Genomic DNA, 16,164 nt, shown 5'->3' on the forward strand with positions numbered 1-16,164 from the left:
AAAGCTCCCCACTTAACCAAGTCCTAACCCCAATTTACCACTGATTTTCCTTTAAATTTCATGCTAAAATTAATAAAAATCACCATAATAAGGAGTTAGGTTGCAAAAATCTTACCTCCTTGAAGCTCCCTTGAATCTTCTCTCAAAAACCTCCCAAAAGCTCAAAAATCCGGATGAAAATGGTGAAAGAATGGGCAAAAATCGCGACTAAACCTTTATATATGTTCTGGCCCAGGACTTCCGCACCTGCGGACATTTCCCCGCACCTGCGGACCTGCACCTGTGGTCCCAGGTGTGCATCTGCGAGATTTCATTAATTCCCTTGGGCCGCACCTGTGCTTCCTCTACCGCACATGCGCTCACGCAGGTGCGCTCAAACTACCGCACCTGTGGAAACTGGCCTTCCCTCACATAGCCACATCTGCGGTCTCTCAGCCGCTTTTGCGGCGCCGCACTTGCGGTCCCACACACGCAGGTGCGGTTATGACAGGAAACACAGCTTCAGCTGCCAACTCCAAATGCTTAACTCTCCATCAACCATCCGAAATCATCTCGAGGCCCCCGGGACCTCAACCAAAGGCACGAACAAGTCATATACCACTATCCGAACTTATACCAATCCTTAAAACAGCTAAAACAACATCGAAACATCGAATCATCATCGAATTCAAGCCTAAGAATTCCAAAAACTTCCGAATTACGCTATCGATCAAAAAGTCTATCAAACCTCGTCCGAATGACCTGAAATTTTGCACACACGTCACATTAAACACTACGGAGCCACTCCAACTTCCGCAATTCCATTCTGATCCCGATATTAAAATCTCACTATCGAACCGGAACTTCAAAAATTCAACTTTCGGCATTTCAAGCCTAAATGAGCTACGGACCTCCAAAACACAATCCGAATACGCTCCTAAACTCGAAATCACCCAACGGAGCTAACGGAACCAACGGAATTCCATTCCGAGGCCGTCTTCACACTGCTCTGAGTACGGTCCAAATTCTAAAACTTAAACTCTCATTTAGGGACTAAGTGTCCCAAAACTCTCCGAATTTCTAAATAAATCTTCCCGGCAACTCACAATAGCAGAAACAGACGCGGGGAATGCTGTTTATAGGGGATCGGGGCGTTAATTCTTAAAACGACTGGCTGGGTCGTTACATCCTCCCACACTTAAATATTTATTCGTCCTCGAACGAGCATAGAGACATACCTGAAGCAGTGAAAAGATGAGGGTAACGACTGCACATATCCTGCTCGGTCTCCCAAGTCGCCTCCTCGACCGGCTGACCCCGCCACTGAACTTTCACATATGCAATGTTCTTTGACCTCAGCTTTCGAATCTGCCTGTCCAATATCGCCACTGGCTCCTCAACATAAGATAGATCCTTGTACAACTGGACTGAACTGAAATCCAACACATGCGACGGATCACTGTGATACCTCCGGAGCATCGAAACATGAAATACCGGATGAACTCCTGCCAAGCTGGGAGGTAAGGCAAGCTCATAAGCAACCTCCCCAACATGCCTCAATATCTCAAAAGGGCCAATAAACCTCGTACTCAACTTCCCTTTCTTCCCAAACCTCATAAAGCCCTTCAAAAACCCGAAGCAGGACCCGCCCTCTAACCATGTAGGAAACATCACGAACCTTCCGGTCCGCATAACTCTTCTCTATGGACTGGGCTGTACGGAGTCTATCCTGAATTACCTTGACTTTCTCCAAAGCATCCTGAACTAAGTCTGTGCCCAATAATCTAGCCTCACCCGACTCAAACCAACCCACCGGGGATCTACACCGCCTACCATACAAAGCCTCATACGGTGCCATATGAATGTTGGACTGATAACTATTGTTGTAGGCAAACTCCGCCAATGGCAAGAACTGATCCCAAGACCCTCCAAACTCGATCACACACACACGGAGCATATCCTCAAGAATCTGAATAGTGCACTCGGACTGTCCGTCAGTCTGAGGGTGAAATGCTGTACTCAACTCCACCCGAGTACCCAACTCATGCTGAACGGCCCTCCAGAACAGTGATGTGAACTGAGTACCTCTATCTGAAATGATGGAAACTGGAATACCATGCAGACGAACAATCTCCCGGATATAAATCTCCGCCAACCACTCTGAAGAATAGTTGGTACACACAGGAATGAAATGTGTGGACTTGGTCAGCCGATCCACAATAACCCAAATGGCATCGAACTTCCTCAAAGTCCGTGGGAGCCTAGTTACGAAGTCCATGGTGATCCGCTCCAACTTTCACTCCGGAATCTCTATCTGCTAAAGCAATCCACCCGGTCTCTGGTGCTCATACTTCACCTGCTGACAATTAAGGCACCGAGCTAGAAACCCAACTATATCTTTCTTCATCCGCCTCCGCCAATTGTGCTGTCTCAAATCCTGGTACATCTTCGCGATACCCAGATGAATGGAATACCGCGAACTATGGGCCTCCTCTAGAATCAACTCCCGAAGCCCGTCAACATTGGGTACACAAACTCGACCCTGCATCCTCAATACCCCGTCATCACCAATAGTCACATCTCTGGCATCGGCATGCAAAACCTTGTCCTTGAGGACAAGCAAATGAGGGTCATCAAACTGACACTCCCGGATACGATCAAAAAAGGAAGACCGAGAGACCACGCAAGCTAGAAACCGGCTGGGCTCCGAAATATCCAATCTCACAAATTGGTTGGCTAAGGCCTGAACATCCTTCGCCATGGGCCTCCCTGCTGCTGGTAAATAAGCCAAACTCCCCAAACTCTCTGCCCGGTGGCTCAAAGCATCGGCCACCACATTGGCCTTGCCCGGGTGATACAAAATAGTGATATCATAGTCCTTCAGCAGCTCTAGCCATCTCCTCTGACGCAAATTAAGGTACTTTTGCTTGAACAGATGCTACAAACTCCGGTGATCAGTATAAATCTCATAAGGCACACCGTACAAATAATGACGCCAGATCTTCAAGGCGTGAACAATAGCAGCTAACTCGAGATCATGGACAGGATAATTCTTCTCATGTACCTTCAACCGTCTGGATGCGTAGGCAATCACCCTACCGTCCTGCATCAATACCGCTCCAAGGCCAACCCTCGAGGCATCACAATAGACAATATAAGACCCCGAACCGGTAGGCAATATCAAAACTAGGGCTGTAGTCAAAGTCGTCTTGAGCTTCTGAAAGCTCTCCTCACACTCTTTCGTCCGCTAGAATGGAGCACCCTTCTGGGTCAGCCTGGTCATAGGTGCTGCAATAGATGAAAATCCCTGCACAAATCGATGGTAATAACCCGCCAAGCCAAGAAAAGTGCGGATCTCTGTAGCTGAGGATGGTCTGGACCAACTCTGCACTGCCTCCACTTTCTTCGGATCCACCTGAATACCCTCACTCGAAACCACGTGACCCAAGAATGCCACGGAATCCAACCAAAACTCACATTTCGAGAACTTAGCATATAGTTTCTTCTCTCTCAAAGTCTGGAGCACTGTCCTCAGGTGCTGCTCATGATCTTCCCGACTCCGGGAATATACCAGAATGTCATCATAAAGACAATGACGAATAAATCAAGATATGGCTGGAATACACTATGCATCAAATGCATGAAGGCTGCTGGGGCATTGCTCAGCCCAAATGACATAACAAGGAACTCGTAATGACCATACCGTGTACTGAAGGCAGTCTTCGGGATATCTGGCTCCCGAATCTTCAACAGATGATAGCCTGAACGCAAGTCAATCTTAGAAAACACACAAGCACCCTGTAACTGGTCAAACAGGTCATTAATACGGGGTAAAGGATAACGATTCTTCACTGTAACCTTGATCAACTGGCGATAATCAATACACATACGCATGGAACCATCCTTCTTCTTCACAAATAAGATAGGAGCACCCCAAGGTGATACACTGGGCCAAATGAAACCCTTATCAAGTAATTCCTGTAGCTGCTCCTTCAACTCCTTCAACTCAGGAGGAGCCATACGGTACGGAGAAATAGAAATGGGCTGAGTGCCCAGCAACAGATCAATGCCAAAATCAATGTCTCTATCGGGCGGCATGCCCGGAAGGTTAGTTGGAAACACATCAGGGAAATCCCGTACTACTGGGACAGAATCAATTGTAGGGGTATCAATACTGACATCTCTCACATAAGCTAGATACGCGTCACACCCCTTCTCAACCATACGCTAAGCCTTAAGGAATGAAATAACACTACTGGAAGTATGATCTAAAGAACCCCTCCACTCTACTCACGGTATACCTGGCATAGCCAGCGTCATGATTTTTGTGTGACAATCAAGAATAGCATAATGGGGCGACAACCAGTCCATGCCCAGAATAACATCAAAGTCTACCATGCTGAGCAATAACAAATCGGCTCTGGTCTCAAAACCACTAAGAACAATAAAACACGACCGATAAACGCAGTCCACAACAAGAGAATCTCCAATAGGAGTAGAAACATAAACAGGAGAACTCAAAGAATCCCGAGATACGCCCAAATACAGGGCAAAATAAGAGGACACATAAGAATAAGTGGAGCCTGGATCGAATAGAACCGATGCATCTCTGTGTCAGACCAAGATAGTACCTGTGATGACAGAATCGTAGGTGACAGCCTCAGTACGGGCAGGAAGGGCGTAGTATCTGGCCTGGCCTCCCCCTCGAGGGCGACCTCTACCTCCCCGACCTCCACCTCTAGCTGGCTGGGCAGGTGGGGTAGCAACTAGTGCTGTGATCATAGCCTGAGAACTCTGCGGGGCATGTTGTGGCTGAGAAGTCTGTGGAGGTGCACCCCTCCTAAGTCTGGGGCAATCCCTCACCATATGGTGTGTGTCACCACACTCAAAACAAGCTCTGGGAGGACGTGGCATCTGTGACTGGCTCGGGCCAGGTATGCTGGACTAACCACTGGAAGCACCCCGTGCAGGAGGCGCACTAGATACTGGTGGCGCATAATAAGGCTCCTAAGGTTTGGGAGGAGCTGGAATACCACTAGCTGCGGGAAGAGCTGAATGAACAGGGCGACTCATATAACCCCGACCATGACGACCTGCAGCTGGGGCACGGGCATTAGAATAATGGCCTGACTCTCGAGACCTCTTGGCCTCCCTCTCCTCTCTATCGCTAGCATGCATACCCTCAATCCTCCTAGCAATGCTCACCACCTGCTGATAAGAAATATCCATCTCCAACTCACGAGCCATGCTAGACCTGATACTGGGAATAAACCCCTCAATAAATTGGTGAACCTTCTCGCGAACATCAGAAACCAAAGCTAGTGCATGTCTAGCCAAGTCGGTGAAACGGACAACATACTCCGAGACAGTCATAGTACCCTGGCGTAAACGCTCAAACTCTGTGCGCCAAGCATCCCTGAGACTCTGGGGAACACACTCTCTCGTGAACATATCTAAAAACTGAGCCCAAGTCAGGGAAGCTGCCTCATCCGGACTGTCTAACTCATAAGCACGCCACCACTGATAGGCGGCTCCTCGAAGCTGGAAGGTAGTGAAGGAAACCCCACTCGATCCTGATATACCCATGGTACGGAGGATACAGTAGCACTCGTCTAGAAATCCAAGAGCATTATCTGAGGCTAGTCCGCTGAATGTAGGAGGCTGATACTTCTTGAACCTCTCAAGCCTCTTCTACTCCTCCTCTGAAGCTACTGCCCTCTCCTCGGGCTGAGCTGGGGCTACCAGCTGTACAGGAATAATCTCTATGACCTAATCAACATGCACTCGCTGCTCAGGAGTGCGGGCAGTGGGAGTCTATGCTCCTCCCCCAGCCTGGGATGTAGCTGCAGCAAGGGGAAGCAACCTTGCCTGAGCTAGAGTAGTGTACATAGTCATAAACTGCGCCAGAGTCTCCTGGAGTGCTGGAGTAGTAGTAGTAGACGTATCAGGTGTCTGGACTCCGGCTGGAACTGCTGGTGGCACCTCGGTGGCAGCTCGTGCAGGTGCTCTGGCTGCACCACGTGCGCGTCCTCGGCCTCTACCCCGGCCCGACCTCTGACGGCTCCAGTACGGGGCGCGGGTGCCTGATCATCTCGAGTAGCATGTGTCCTCACCATCTGTGAGAGAATACAAGACAGAGGTTTAGAATTGTGATATCAAAAATCTCGCACGACAAGGAAATCAAATGAAGTGGAACTTTCCAAACAGTTACATAGCCTCTCGTACATAAGTACAGGCGTCTCCGTACCGATCCCTGAGGCTCTAATAAACCGGCTTGTGATTCATGACTCCTATGAACCTAGAGCTTTGATACCAACTTGTCACGATCCCAGTTTGCCCTCCGTGAACTGTCGTGACGGCACCAAGTGTCTACGACTAGGTAAGCCTAACTAATGGGGAAAAAGAAATAATTGCAGAAGAAAGTAATTAAAAACCAAGATAACAAGNATTCTTTCTTTCACCCCCTTCCTTTGGTTTCTCCACTACCCTAATAATTTAAACAAAAACCAACGTAACGTTTCGGCAGAAGCAGCAGTGATTTCTACTGTAAGGTGAAAATTGAAGGCCATGGCCATGGAAGCCATCAGAGGACGTTGGGCAGATTTAGGGGTTGTGAATACTATCTATGAAGATGATGTTGAAGATTCCTCCACTTCCCTTTCTGTCTCCCCAGAAATCTCCCCATCTCCTTCACCTCCCCGCTCTCGGGTTGTCTCCTGGTAAGAATTTAACTTATATACACTCATAATATGCAAGAATTGTTAAATAACTTACTACTATGATTTTTCAAGTTACTAATGTCACTTTTTATTGACGATTAGTTGTAATTATCATCCTCGGGGGTTGGAGGTGTATACAATTTACTGCTAAATTCCTACTCAGTTTACGTTCAAGGGCTATGATTTACTCTCTGATTTTTTTTTCTATAATTTTTTTTTCTTTGAAATTGTTATTTAAGGTCCCAAGTTACAGGAAATGACACTGATGTAGTTATACATGTTGAAGAGTCACTTTTTCGCCTACACAAGGTACTTTCATGCTCCAAATATATTCACTATTCACCTCTCTTCTTTTTCTTTTTCTTTTTCTTTTTCGTTTTCCCATGGGAAAGAGAATCAGAAAGGAGCTTTGTACGAAATCTGTGGTCTTTTTTTTTTTTTGGTTCCTCTTTTGTTTCTTCGCAATTTTTCTTTTTATTTTACTTGTTGATTTGATATGTGCTTCTTGTCTTTTGTTCTATATGTGTAGCTGCAAATTATAAAACGTTTTTCCTATCTTGAATTATGAATAACAGNATAAGTCTCGAATGGGAGTACCTGGATCTGCACATGAAAAACATGCACAGGAAGGGCATGAGTACACCACAGCGGTACTCAGTAAGTGCCAAGCCTAACCTCGGTCGGGTAGTGACGAGGAAGGTCAGGGCCCTATCGAGGTTAAAGGAAATACAAGATATAACAGTGTAGAATAAGACAGTATACTTAAGTGCAACAGTAAAAAAATAACACAGGATAGAAGAACAACAACGACTTTAACAGAAACAAAGTAATCACGAAAATAAATACAGCTCAATGCAGAGATAACAACCGGGGGATCTCCTAGGATACCGTCCTGTAGCCCCCAAATATAAATATCCAGTGGATCTCCCGGGTGCAGTCCCGTAGTCCAACTCATAATGTGCGGGGATCTACCGGAATACCACATCCGTAGTCTCAAATATAAATACTCAATACTGGGGGAATATACCGAGTGCAGTTTCGTAGTTCCAATATAAAAGTGCAGGGGGATCTCCCGGAATGCAATTCCATAGTCCCAAATCCGGGATACCATCCCGTAGTCCCAAAGTAAACACACAGCAACAACACAAAAGAATACTCAATTCGGTTCAAATTTCCATACCTAAATAAAACAGGTATTTCTAGCCTAGCATGCTGCACATAATCCAAATAAGGCATTGAGCAAGTAAGGCAATTAAGTCAACTAAACGTGCTTTCCTAAGCTAATAGCAGGCTTAAATTACACACGGTATGAACAGGAAACAGGAATCACATTTATAGTTACTTAAGTAAAATGGATTTTTAACAATTAGCACAAGTACGCACTCGTCACCTCACGTACAGAGTATTTCAATTATCAACAAACCAAATCCTAAGGGGAGTTTCCCCCACACAAGGTTAGACAAGCCACTTACCTCGAACCGACTCCAAAATCAACCCGAAACCACGTTCTTGCCACGAGTACTCGACTCCAAATTGCGCAAATCTATTCAATTCAATTGCATAATGTAAATAACACTTCAAATAACTGATTCTACAAATAAATTCTAAGCTAATACGCAAAATTAGGTAAAATTACCAAAATGCCCTCAAGGCCCACGTCTCGAAATTGGGTAAAATTTATATTTTCAAAATCCTCATACTCTCCAGGAGTCTAACCATATCAAAATTACCAAAATCGGACCTCAAATGGTCCCTCAAATCACCACTCAAAGCTCTCCACATAACCAAGCCCTAACCCCCAATTTACCACTGATTTTCCTTCAAATTTCATGCTAAAATTGATAAAAATCACCATAATAACGAGTTTTGGTTTCAAAAATCTTACCTCCTTGAAGCTCCCTTGAATCCTCTCTCAAAAACCTCCCAAAAGCTCAAAAATCCGGATGAAAATGGTGAAAGAATGGGCAAAAATCGCGACTGAACCTTTATATACATTTTGGCCCAGGACTTCCGCACCTACGGACATTTCCCCGCACCTGCGATCCCAGGTGCGCATCTGCAAGATTTCATTAATTCCCTTGGGCCGCACCTGCACTTCCTCTACCGCACCTGCTCACGCAGGTGCGCTCGAACTGCCGCACCTGCGGAAACTGGCCTTCCCTCACATGGCCGCATCTGCAGTTTCTCAGCCGCTTCTGCGGCGCCGCACTTGCGGTCCCACACACGCAGGTGCGGTTATGACAGGAAACACAGCTTCAGCTGCCAACTCCAAATACCTAACTCTCCGTCAACCATCCGAAATTATCTTGAGGCCCTCAGGACCTCAACCAAAGGCATGAACAAGTCATATACCACTATCCAATCTTATACCAATCCTTAAAACACCTAAAACAACATCGAATCATCGAATCATCATCGAATTCAAGCCTAAGAATTCTAAATACTTCCGAATTACGCTTTCGATCAAAAAGTCTATCAAACCTCGTCCGAATGACCTAAAATTTTGCACACACGTCATATTCAACACTGCGGAGCTACTCCGACTTCCGAAATTTCATTCCGACCCCGATATCAAAATCTCACAATCGAACCGGAACTTCAAAAATTTAATTTTCGGCATTTCAAGCCTAAATGAGCTATGGACCTCCAAAACACAATCTGAACATGCTCCTAAACCCGAAATCACCCAACGGAGTTAACGAAACCAACAGAATTCCATTCCGAGGCCGTTTTCACACTGCTCCGACTACGATCCAAATTCTAAAACTTAAACTCTCATTTAGGGACTAAGTGTCCCAAAACTCTCCGAATTTCCAAATAAATCTTCCCGACAACTCACAATAGCAGAAACAAACACGGGGAATGCAGTTAATAGGGGATCGAGGCGTTAATTCTTAAAACGACCGGCCGGGTCGTTACAGAGCTGTTGTGATGCTTTATTTTTTTACTATTGCTTAGGGTTTCTTCTTCTTCTTTTTCTTAATTGCAAAATGGGTTCATTAGATTTATTGTTGTTTTGACAAATTGATGATTGTGATTTGTTCCTGATGTTATTTGGAGGTTATGTTTCAAATTTGAGCTCATTTGGAGTAGATTTAAGTATTAAATGTATATTGGATTGTTATAATCCGAAGAACAAATTTCTGTTTGTGGGCAATTTGCACTTCAGACCTATTTGGCCTTAAGTGCATAAAAACGTTGGTTGCACTTCAGACCGTTTGGCTATAAGTGCATCTCATCGCAATTTTTCACTTCAGACTTAATGGCCTTAAGTGTAGCAAAATGTTTGTAGCACTTCAGACCTTTTGGCCTTAAGTACATCTGAAGTGCAATTTTTCACTTCAGACTTATTAGCCTTAAGTGTAGCAAAACGTTTGTTACACTTCAGACCTTTTGGCTTTAAGTGCATCTGAAGTGCAAATTTTCACTTCAGACTTATTGGCCTTAAGTGAATGAAAACGTTTGTTGCACTTCAGACTTATTGGCCTTAAATGCATCTGAAGTGCAATTTTTCACTTCAGACTTATTAGCCTTAAGTGCATGAAACATTTGGTTGCACTTCAAACCTATTTGGCCTTAAGTGCATTTGAAGTACAATTTTTTTACTTCAGACTAATTTTTTTTAACTTCAGACCCGATAAGTCTGAAGTTGATCGTAAAGTGGGTACACTTGCAAACTTTTTTACAAAGTGGGTATAAGTTCAATTGTAACCCAAAAATCGGGTATAGATGCAAAAGCCCCAGTTAGCCCCAGTTCTAATGTGTATTGATCTATAAGGCATTCGTTCAAATGATGAATCTTTTCTTTCCAATTCATTCTCATGTGGTATTATATACCTTATACTTTATTTGCTCAAGCGTAGCTTATTGACGCTTTGAGAATAAATTGCGAGCTACTTGATTAAAGAACACGAAATGATCAAAATATTCTTTTCTGTCGACTTTGGATATCAATACACACACATATATATGTTGATTTTCCGGAACTTGGGCAGTATATCTTGTTATTTTGGTAGAATAATATAACTACTACTTTTTTTTAAGACGGAGAAATCCGTTTGGAGCCAACCCTCTACTTTCCTTCTTGCTTTTATAATGTAATCCCTTCATATGGCAATTTTACATCATTTCAGCATATCGCCTCTCTTGGCATTGAATTAGTTGCTTATGTGGAGTGTAGACTCAGCATCAACTAGTGAAGTGATCATAACCATATTTGTTTATCTACTATGGCTATTAGGTACAGTGCAATGCCATTAATGCAGACAATAGAGTAATAAAATTTGTTGCTTCTAAGTTCTGTGCAAAGCAAAGTTCAATTACCGAGCTAAAGTTTTTTGTTATATTTTAAACATAATAAACAGAAGAGGTTGAAACAGAAAGACACTTAAAAATGGATATAACAGGGAAAAAAGTGCTATGCCCCATCAATTTGTCTTCTTGAACTGCATATTTGAAAATATCACTCTGCCAGCAAGATCAATCAAATCGTGTATACCTTGTACTTGCTGCTTCAAAATCTACACATGAACTTGGTATTATGTTAGTCAATGTATTATTGATAGAGGCAATCTATACAGCATGAAATATACCTTAGTTGGCCCTTGAACGGCAAACTGGCTCCTTAAAGAACTTTATTCCTATATACCAACAGATCCTACAGAACAGTAGTGTTAAAACGAAGGTTTCATATATTCAAACTCTTTTGAACCTCTAATATGAAGAAGCATTTGTTCCTCTGATTAAAAAGAGTTTCTCAAAAGTACACCTATAATATCATTTATCTCACCACAAAACATGTCTCACACGCCCAATGAAGCACACGCCTCAGAAGAGACAACTCTTTTCTATCTTCTACAACGTGCTGTTCAGAGGAGGTCTAAGACATGTTCAAAACAGTGACAGAAAATATATCCATCCCTTACATTGTAGTGAGGCTAGATTGAATTGTCTTGACATGTTTTGATGTTTGATCAAGCATGGATGATTAACAAATTAGAATTTGTAAGTTATATTTTTACAGTGAGATAGTGTGTTCAAAGAATGTTGCCCCCTCTTGATCTATTGATGAAAGGGAAGAACTCTTTTTCCATCTGTAGCTCTCTTAGTTGCTCATCATCTTTTCTTTTGAGAAGGGTAACAATCTTATATATCTTTAGCGCAAAGGACTGTGCTAGTAGCCATATTTACAGATCAAAAAGAGCAAAAAGTATGTCCTTGTTCTTCTTACAAGAACCTCTATGGTGTCTAACAATGAATCCACATCATCTCTCTTAGTTGCTCATTTTCTTGTAATGACCAGTCAAGTCTCAAATACTTAAAAAATCGCAAACAAGTGAATGGAGTTAACTGGACTATTCTAGTATGGTATATTGTCAGAAACTACTCGACTGCACATACTTTTGCAGTGCTCGATGAATTTAGATCTCTTTGATATCAAACTTATCCTTGATTTTAGTTTGTCATCTTCTCGTTCCATAGGTTCAATCAACGGACACTCGAGAAGCTGCTCCAAATCCTCAATCTTTCTCTCATGGAAAAAGCTCCAACCTTCTGGCGACCCTGTGACTAGAATGAACTCTGTTTTATAAACTTTGAATTCCCTCTGATGGATATCTTTTGACTTTAAATATTTCTTAAACAATTCCCATCACTAGAAAAGCCTAAGATTTTAGCATTCTCAACTTTTCTTGAGTTACTTTAGACCGATAGGACATAGTTCAAGACAACAGATGATAGATTAAACTTTGTCCTACTTATTTCTCTTTATTCCTTGGAGGAACACTCAAAATTGATTGACTAGCAGTCACGGAGTTTAGTTGAACTTTCGTCTTCTGGTGCCTGCATTCACGTTAAGATTTGACAGATTTTTCAAGCCAAAAGCCTAGGGGATACTAGTATTGGATGACTACATTCACAACACAGAAAATTTCAAGAATCTATCATTGACCAATATCAAACAATTAACAGAAGTATATACTAAAATGATTCAGCATGTGTAAGAACCACACCCTCATTCTCCAAACTAGCAGTCTGTATATCTTTTTTCCCTTTGTTCTCTTCCTCACAAAAAAAGTTCCACAAGAGCTAGACATAGAACTGCATATCAAACACTTTAAAGACTGATTGCAGTACTCTTCCCAAAATTATAAGCAAGAAAGAAAACTGATCGAACATCAAAACTTTAACAACTCTTAGCACTCAGATTCAAGGATATAGCAGATGATAACCTCTTTTAGGTATAAGAGCAGGTAACCAACATAAGAATATACTAACAAATAAACATGTTCTGGTGTAAACGACAAATGAATGAGTTGACATGTACTCACATGAACACAGAGTCAAAAAGTTGGTCTTCTAGCCCAACCTGGAGGCTGTACCAAGGAAAAGAAAGAAAAGGACCTGCCGCGCATATAACATGAACTTCATTTATTTCCAGCTTCCCTGCCTAAAAACTTCCCTCCATCTAAAGTATTTGACAGGTAGCTTCACCGGAAAAAAAATCGTTGCTCTTATTAACAGTTTGAAGCATAATGGAAATAACAATTTAACAATGCACAATCCCACCACCACTAACCAGTGACAACTAACATTAGGTGGAGCTGAAGGATGCAATCGCGTCCATTTCCTCCCGCAAAAGGAGAGCATCAATGAAAGTATCCAAATCCTCTCCTTGCATAACATCATCTATGGAATGAGTTGTGATACCAACACGGTGATCAGTAACCCGTCCTTGAGGAAAGTTATAGGTGCGGATCCGTTCAGATCTGTCCCCACTGCCAATCTGCTCTAATCGAAGTTTTGATCTACTCGACTGAAATCTGAGTCGTTCGATTTCATATAGTTTTGCACACAATATTTTTAGTGCTTTGGCCTTGTTCATATGCTGGGATCGCTCGTCTTGTATGGAAACAGTTATCCCCGAAGGAACGTGAGTGATTCTCACAGCACTGTTTGTGGTATTCGCGTGCTGACCTCCTGATCCTCCTGACCTGTAAGTATCAATTTTCAAATCTTCATTCCTCAATTTCACATCTAACTGATCTGCCTGCGGTAGAATTGCAACGGAGACAGCACTGGTGTGAACGCGTCCACCTTTCTCTGTCACAGGCACTCGCTGAACTCTATGAATTCCACTCTCGAATTTTAGTTTCCCGTACACACCAGATCCAGATATAGATGCAATAGCTTCTTTGTATCCTTTAAGATCAGACTCAGCTATTTCTAGAACCTCGTATTTCCAACCTTTTTTCGCCGAATATTTTTCGTACATTTTGAATATGTCCATTGCAAACAAAGAAGCTTCTTCCCCTCCAGCTCCTGCCCTCACTTCGAGAATGGAGTCCCTCTCGTCAGCATCGTCTTTGGGTAGTAATGACTTTAGAAGGAGAAGCTGCAATTCTTTCTCTCCTTCTGTGGCCTCACTCAATTCCTCAGAAGCCATCTTCTGCATGTCCTTGTCATCTTGGCATTCGGAAATTACCGATTTCAGTTCCTGAATCTCCTTCTGTTTTGCTCTTAACTCGGTTATGAGATGTACTGAATCTCTGAGTTTCCTGAGTTCTTTGTTGGCAGTTGAATATTCAGAAGGTGTTAACTCTGGCTGATTTAGAAAACGCTGAAGATGAGCATTTCTGTTCTCAATCGATGATAATCTTTGTTCCATCATTTTAATTAGGTCAACAGACAATTGAGGCTGCTGCAGCTCTTCCGTAGAATACAAACGAACAAGATTGAAAACAGCTGGGATTCTTCTTCTGCCCGTCGTCGTCACTGTAGATGTAGAGAGTGCAGCAGTTGATATTTGGTCCTTCCTCTTTAGATCCAACAGTGACTTCCATGATTTTATTGATCCAAGGATGGTCAGGTTACCATTCCTCCTCAATCTCATCCTTTTATGAATCTTTTCTTTCTTTCGTTACAATTGTTGTTTCAGAACCCTCCTATTCTGCCCTCTTTTCTGACTGCTGTTCCCAACAGAGACAATAGTTTGAAATAGAGATGGGCCGAATCAATTAATAGGTCAGCCCAATCCATGTTATTAGCACTAAAGCATTTTGGGCTGAGATGCTGGTTCAAGATGAGCTAAATAAGCAAAAATAAGGGATTTTTACCTAGCTATACTATAATAGAAATCTATTTACCACCTTTATTTAGGTTCTTTATTAATTATTTGGCGTAATGGCTTCCTGGCCACTTAAACTTGTAGGGCTTTTGAAAGCCGATACATGAACTTTGAATTTTTCCATCTGAACACTCAAACTTGAAAAAATGAGTACTAATAAACACATCCACCAGAGCGTGTATACCAGTTGCGCTGACATGTACAACACATCATGCTAAGCTATTTATTACTTGCCATGTGTTATTTGTGGGTCCCATTTTTAAATACAAAATCAGAAAAAAAGAGTTACAAATACAAAAAGGGAAAAAAAAAAGCAAAAAAGCGTGAAATACCCAACCGCCCCCTTCTTCTTCCTTCACCCTCCTATCCTGTTCATATCATCTTTGTCTTGTACGTTTCTCTGCATTATTTTACAAAACATGACATCCACCATTGTCAAGCAAATTCCCTACCAAAAACTCAAACAAGAAAACAACTATTTTGATGATGAAGAAGATATCGATTTAATACACTTAAGAGCAAAATCGATAGTGGATTTAGTGGATTTTGACTGTTTTTAGGGTTTCTGATCTGGAAAATTGAGTTTGGGCAGCTTCTGATTTTCTGTTTCAGTCTTGCCTTTTTTATGCATCTTAATTCTTAGCTAATTTTTTAAGTTGCTACTCAGCTGGATTTGTTCACCACTTCTTCTTATCATTGTAACCTGTTCATGTTCTCAAATACTGTCTTTTTAAAGAAATTAGTATGATCCTGTAAAATAATTTGTTATAGAATGGAGATTGTTTCTGAAATTTGCCTGATTCCAAGCTCTAATATGATGAAATTTTCTTCTTGTCACGAATTAAAGAGCTTTTTGTGTTAGCAAATTGGTCTTTGGAGGGGAAGATAGAAGGAAAAAAAACAGAGAAAGAGGAGGGGGAAGAGAAATTAGGATGAGAAATAAAAAAATTGGGTGGAGTTTTGCTGGGAAGACGAAAGAAGTGGAAAAGTCTTTTTTCCTTTTTCCTTTTTCATTTTTATTTATATTTTATTCTAATTTTAATTTTTTTAAGTAAAAACAATTCTATTCACGCGCCTTGGCAGCGTGATTTGCACACAGTTTAGTCATATCAGCTGAAGTGCTTCCACATAGGCATGGCCAACGGTCAAAAGTGTTTATTAGTATTCGTTTTTTCAAGTTTGAGTGTTCAAATGGGAAAATTCAAAGTTCATGTATCGGCTTTCAAAAGCCCTACAAGTTTAAGTGGCCAGGAAGCCATTTCGCCTAATTACTTTGTATATCTATATTTACAAGTTATATACAAAACCTTAAAAAAGAAAAAAATTAAGATCCCTTAATTT

At 42.1% G+C, this 16,164-nt stretch overlaps 1 protein-coding gene across 6 annotated transcripts; it reads right to left on the reverse strand.

Annotated features, from left to right (window-relative positions):
- Positions 1–10,995: 10,995 nt before the first annotated feature.
- On the reverse strand, positions 10,996–15,813 carry LOC109211408 (peptide chain release factor 1). Of its 6 annotated transcripts, XR_002065699.1 has the most exons (3): positions 13,028–15,813; positions 11,291–11,355; positions 10,996–11,218 (listed from the first exon to the last, which is right to left on the reverse strand). XR_002065699.1 is itself a non-coding variant. In XM_019374947.1 (2 exons), exon 1 carries the CDS (start codon positions 14,587–14,589, stop codon positions 13,291–13,293), a length of 1,299 nt encoding a protein of 432 aa, XP_019230492.1. In that variant the 5' UTR covers positions 14,590–15,813; the 3' UTR covers positions 10,996–13,184; positions 13,276–13,290. The 6 variants fall into 6 exon arrangements, 1 of the variants encoding a protein (XP_019230492.1); XR_002065700.1 differs by lacking the exon at positions 11,291–11,355; XR_002065698.1 differs by having other exon boundaries at positions 10,996–11,355.
- Between the last annotated feature and the right edge of the window lie 351 nt (positions 15,814–16,164).

The sequence above is a fragment of the Nicotiana attenuata genome, unplaced genomic scaffold (assembly GCF_001879085.1).
Source record: "Nicotiana attenuata strain UT unplaced genomic scaffold, NIATTr2, whole genome shotgun sequence".
NCBI lineage: Eukaryota > Viridiplantae > Streptophyta > Magnoliopsida > Solanales > Solanaceae > Nicotiana > Nicotiana attenuata.

Excerpts from the sequence above, each read along its gene's own strand:
- LOC109211408 (XM_019374947.1), bottom strand. The coding sequence starts at position 14,589 with ATGAGATTGAGGAGGAATGGTAACCTGACCATCCTTGGATCAATAAAA.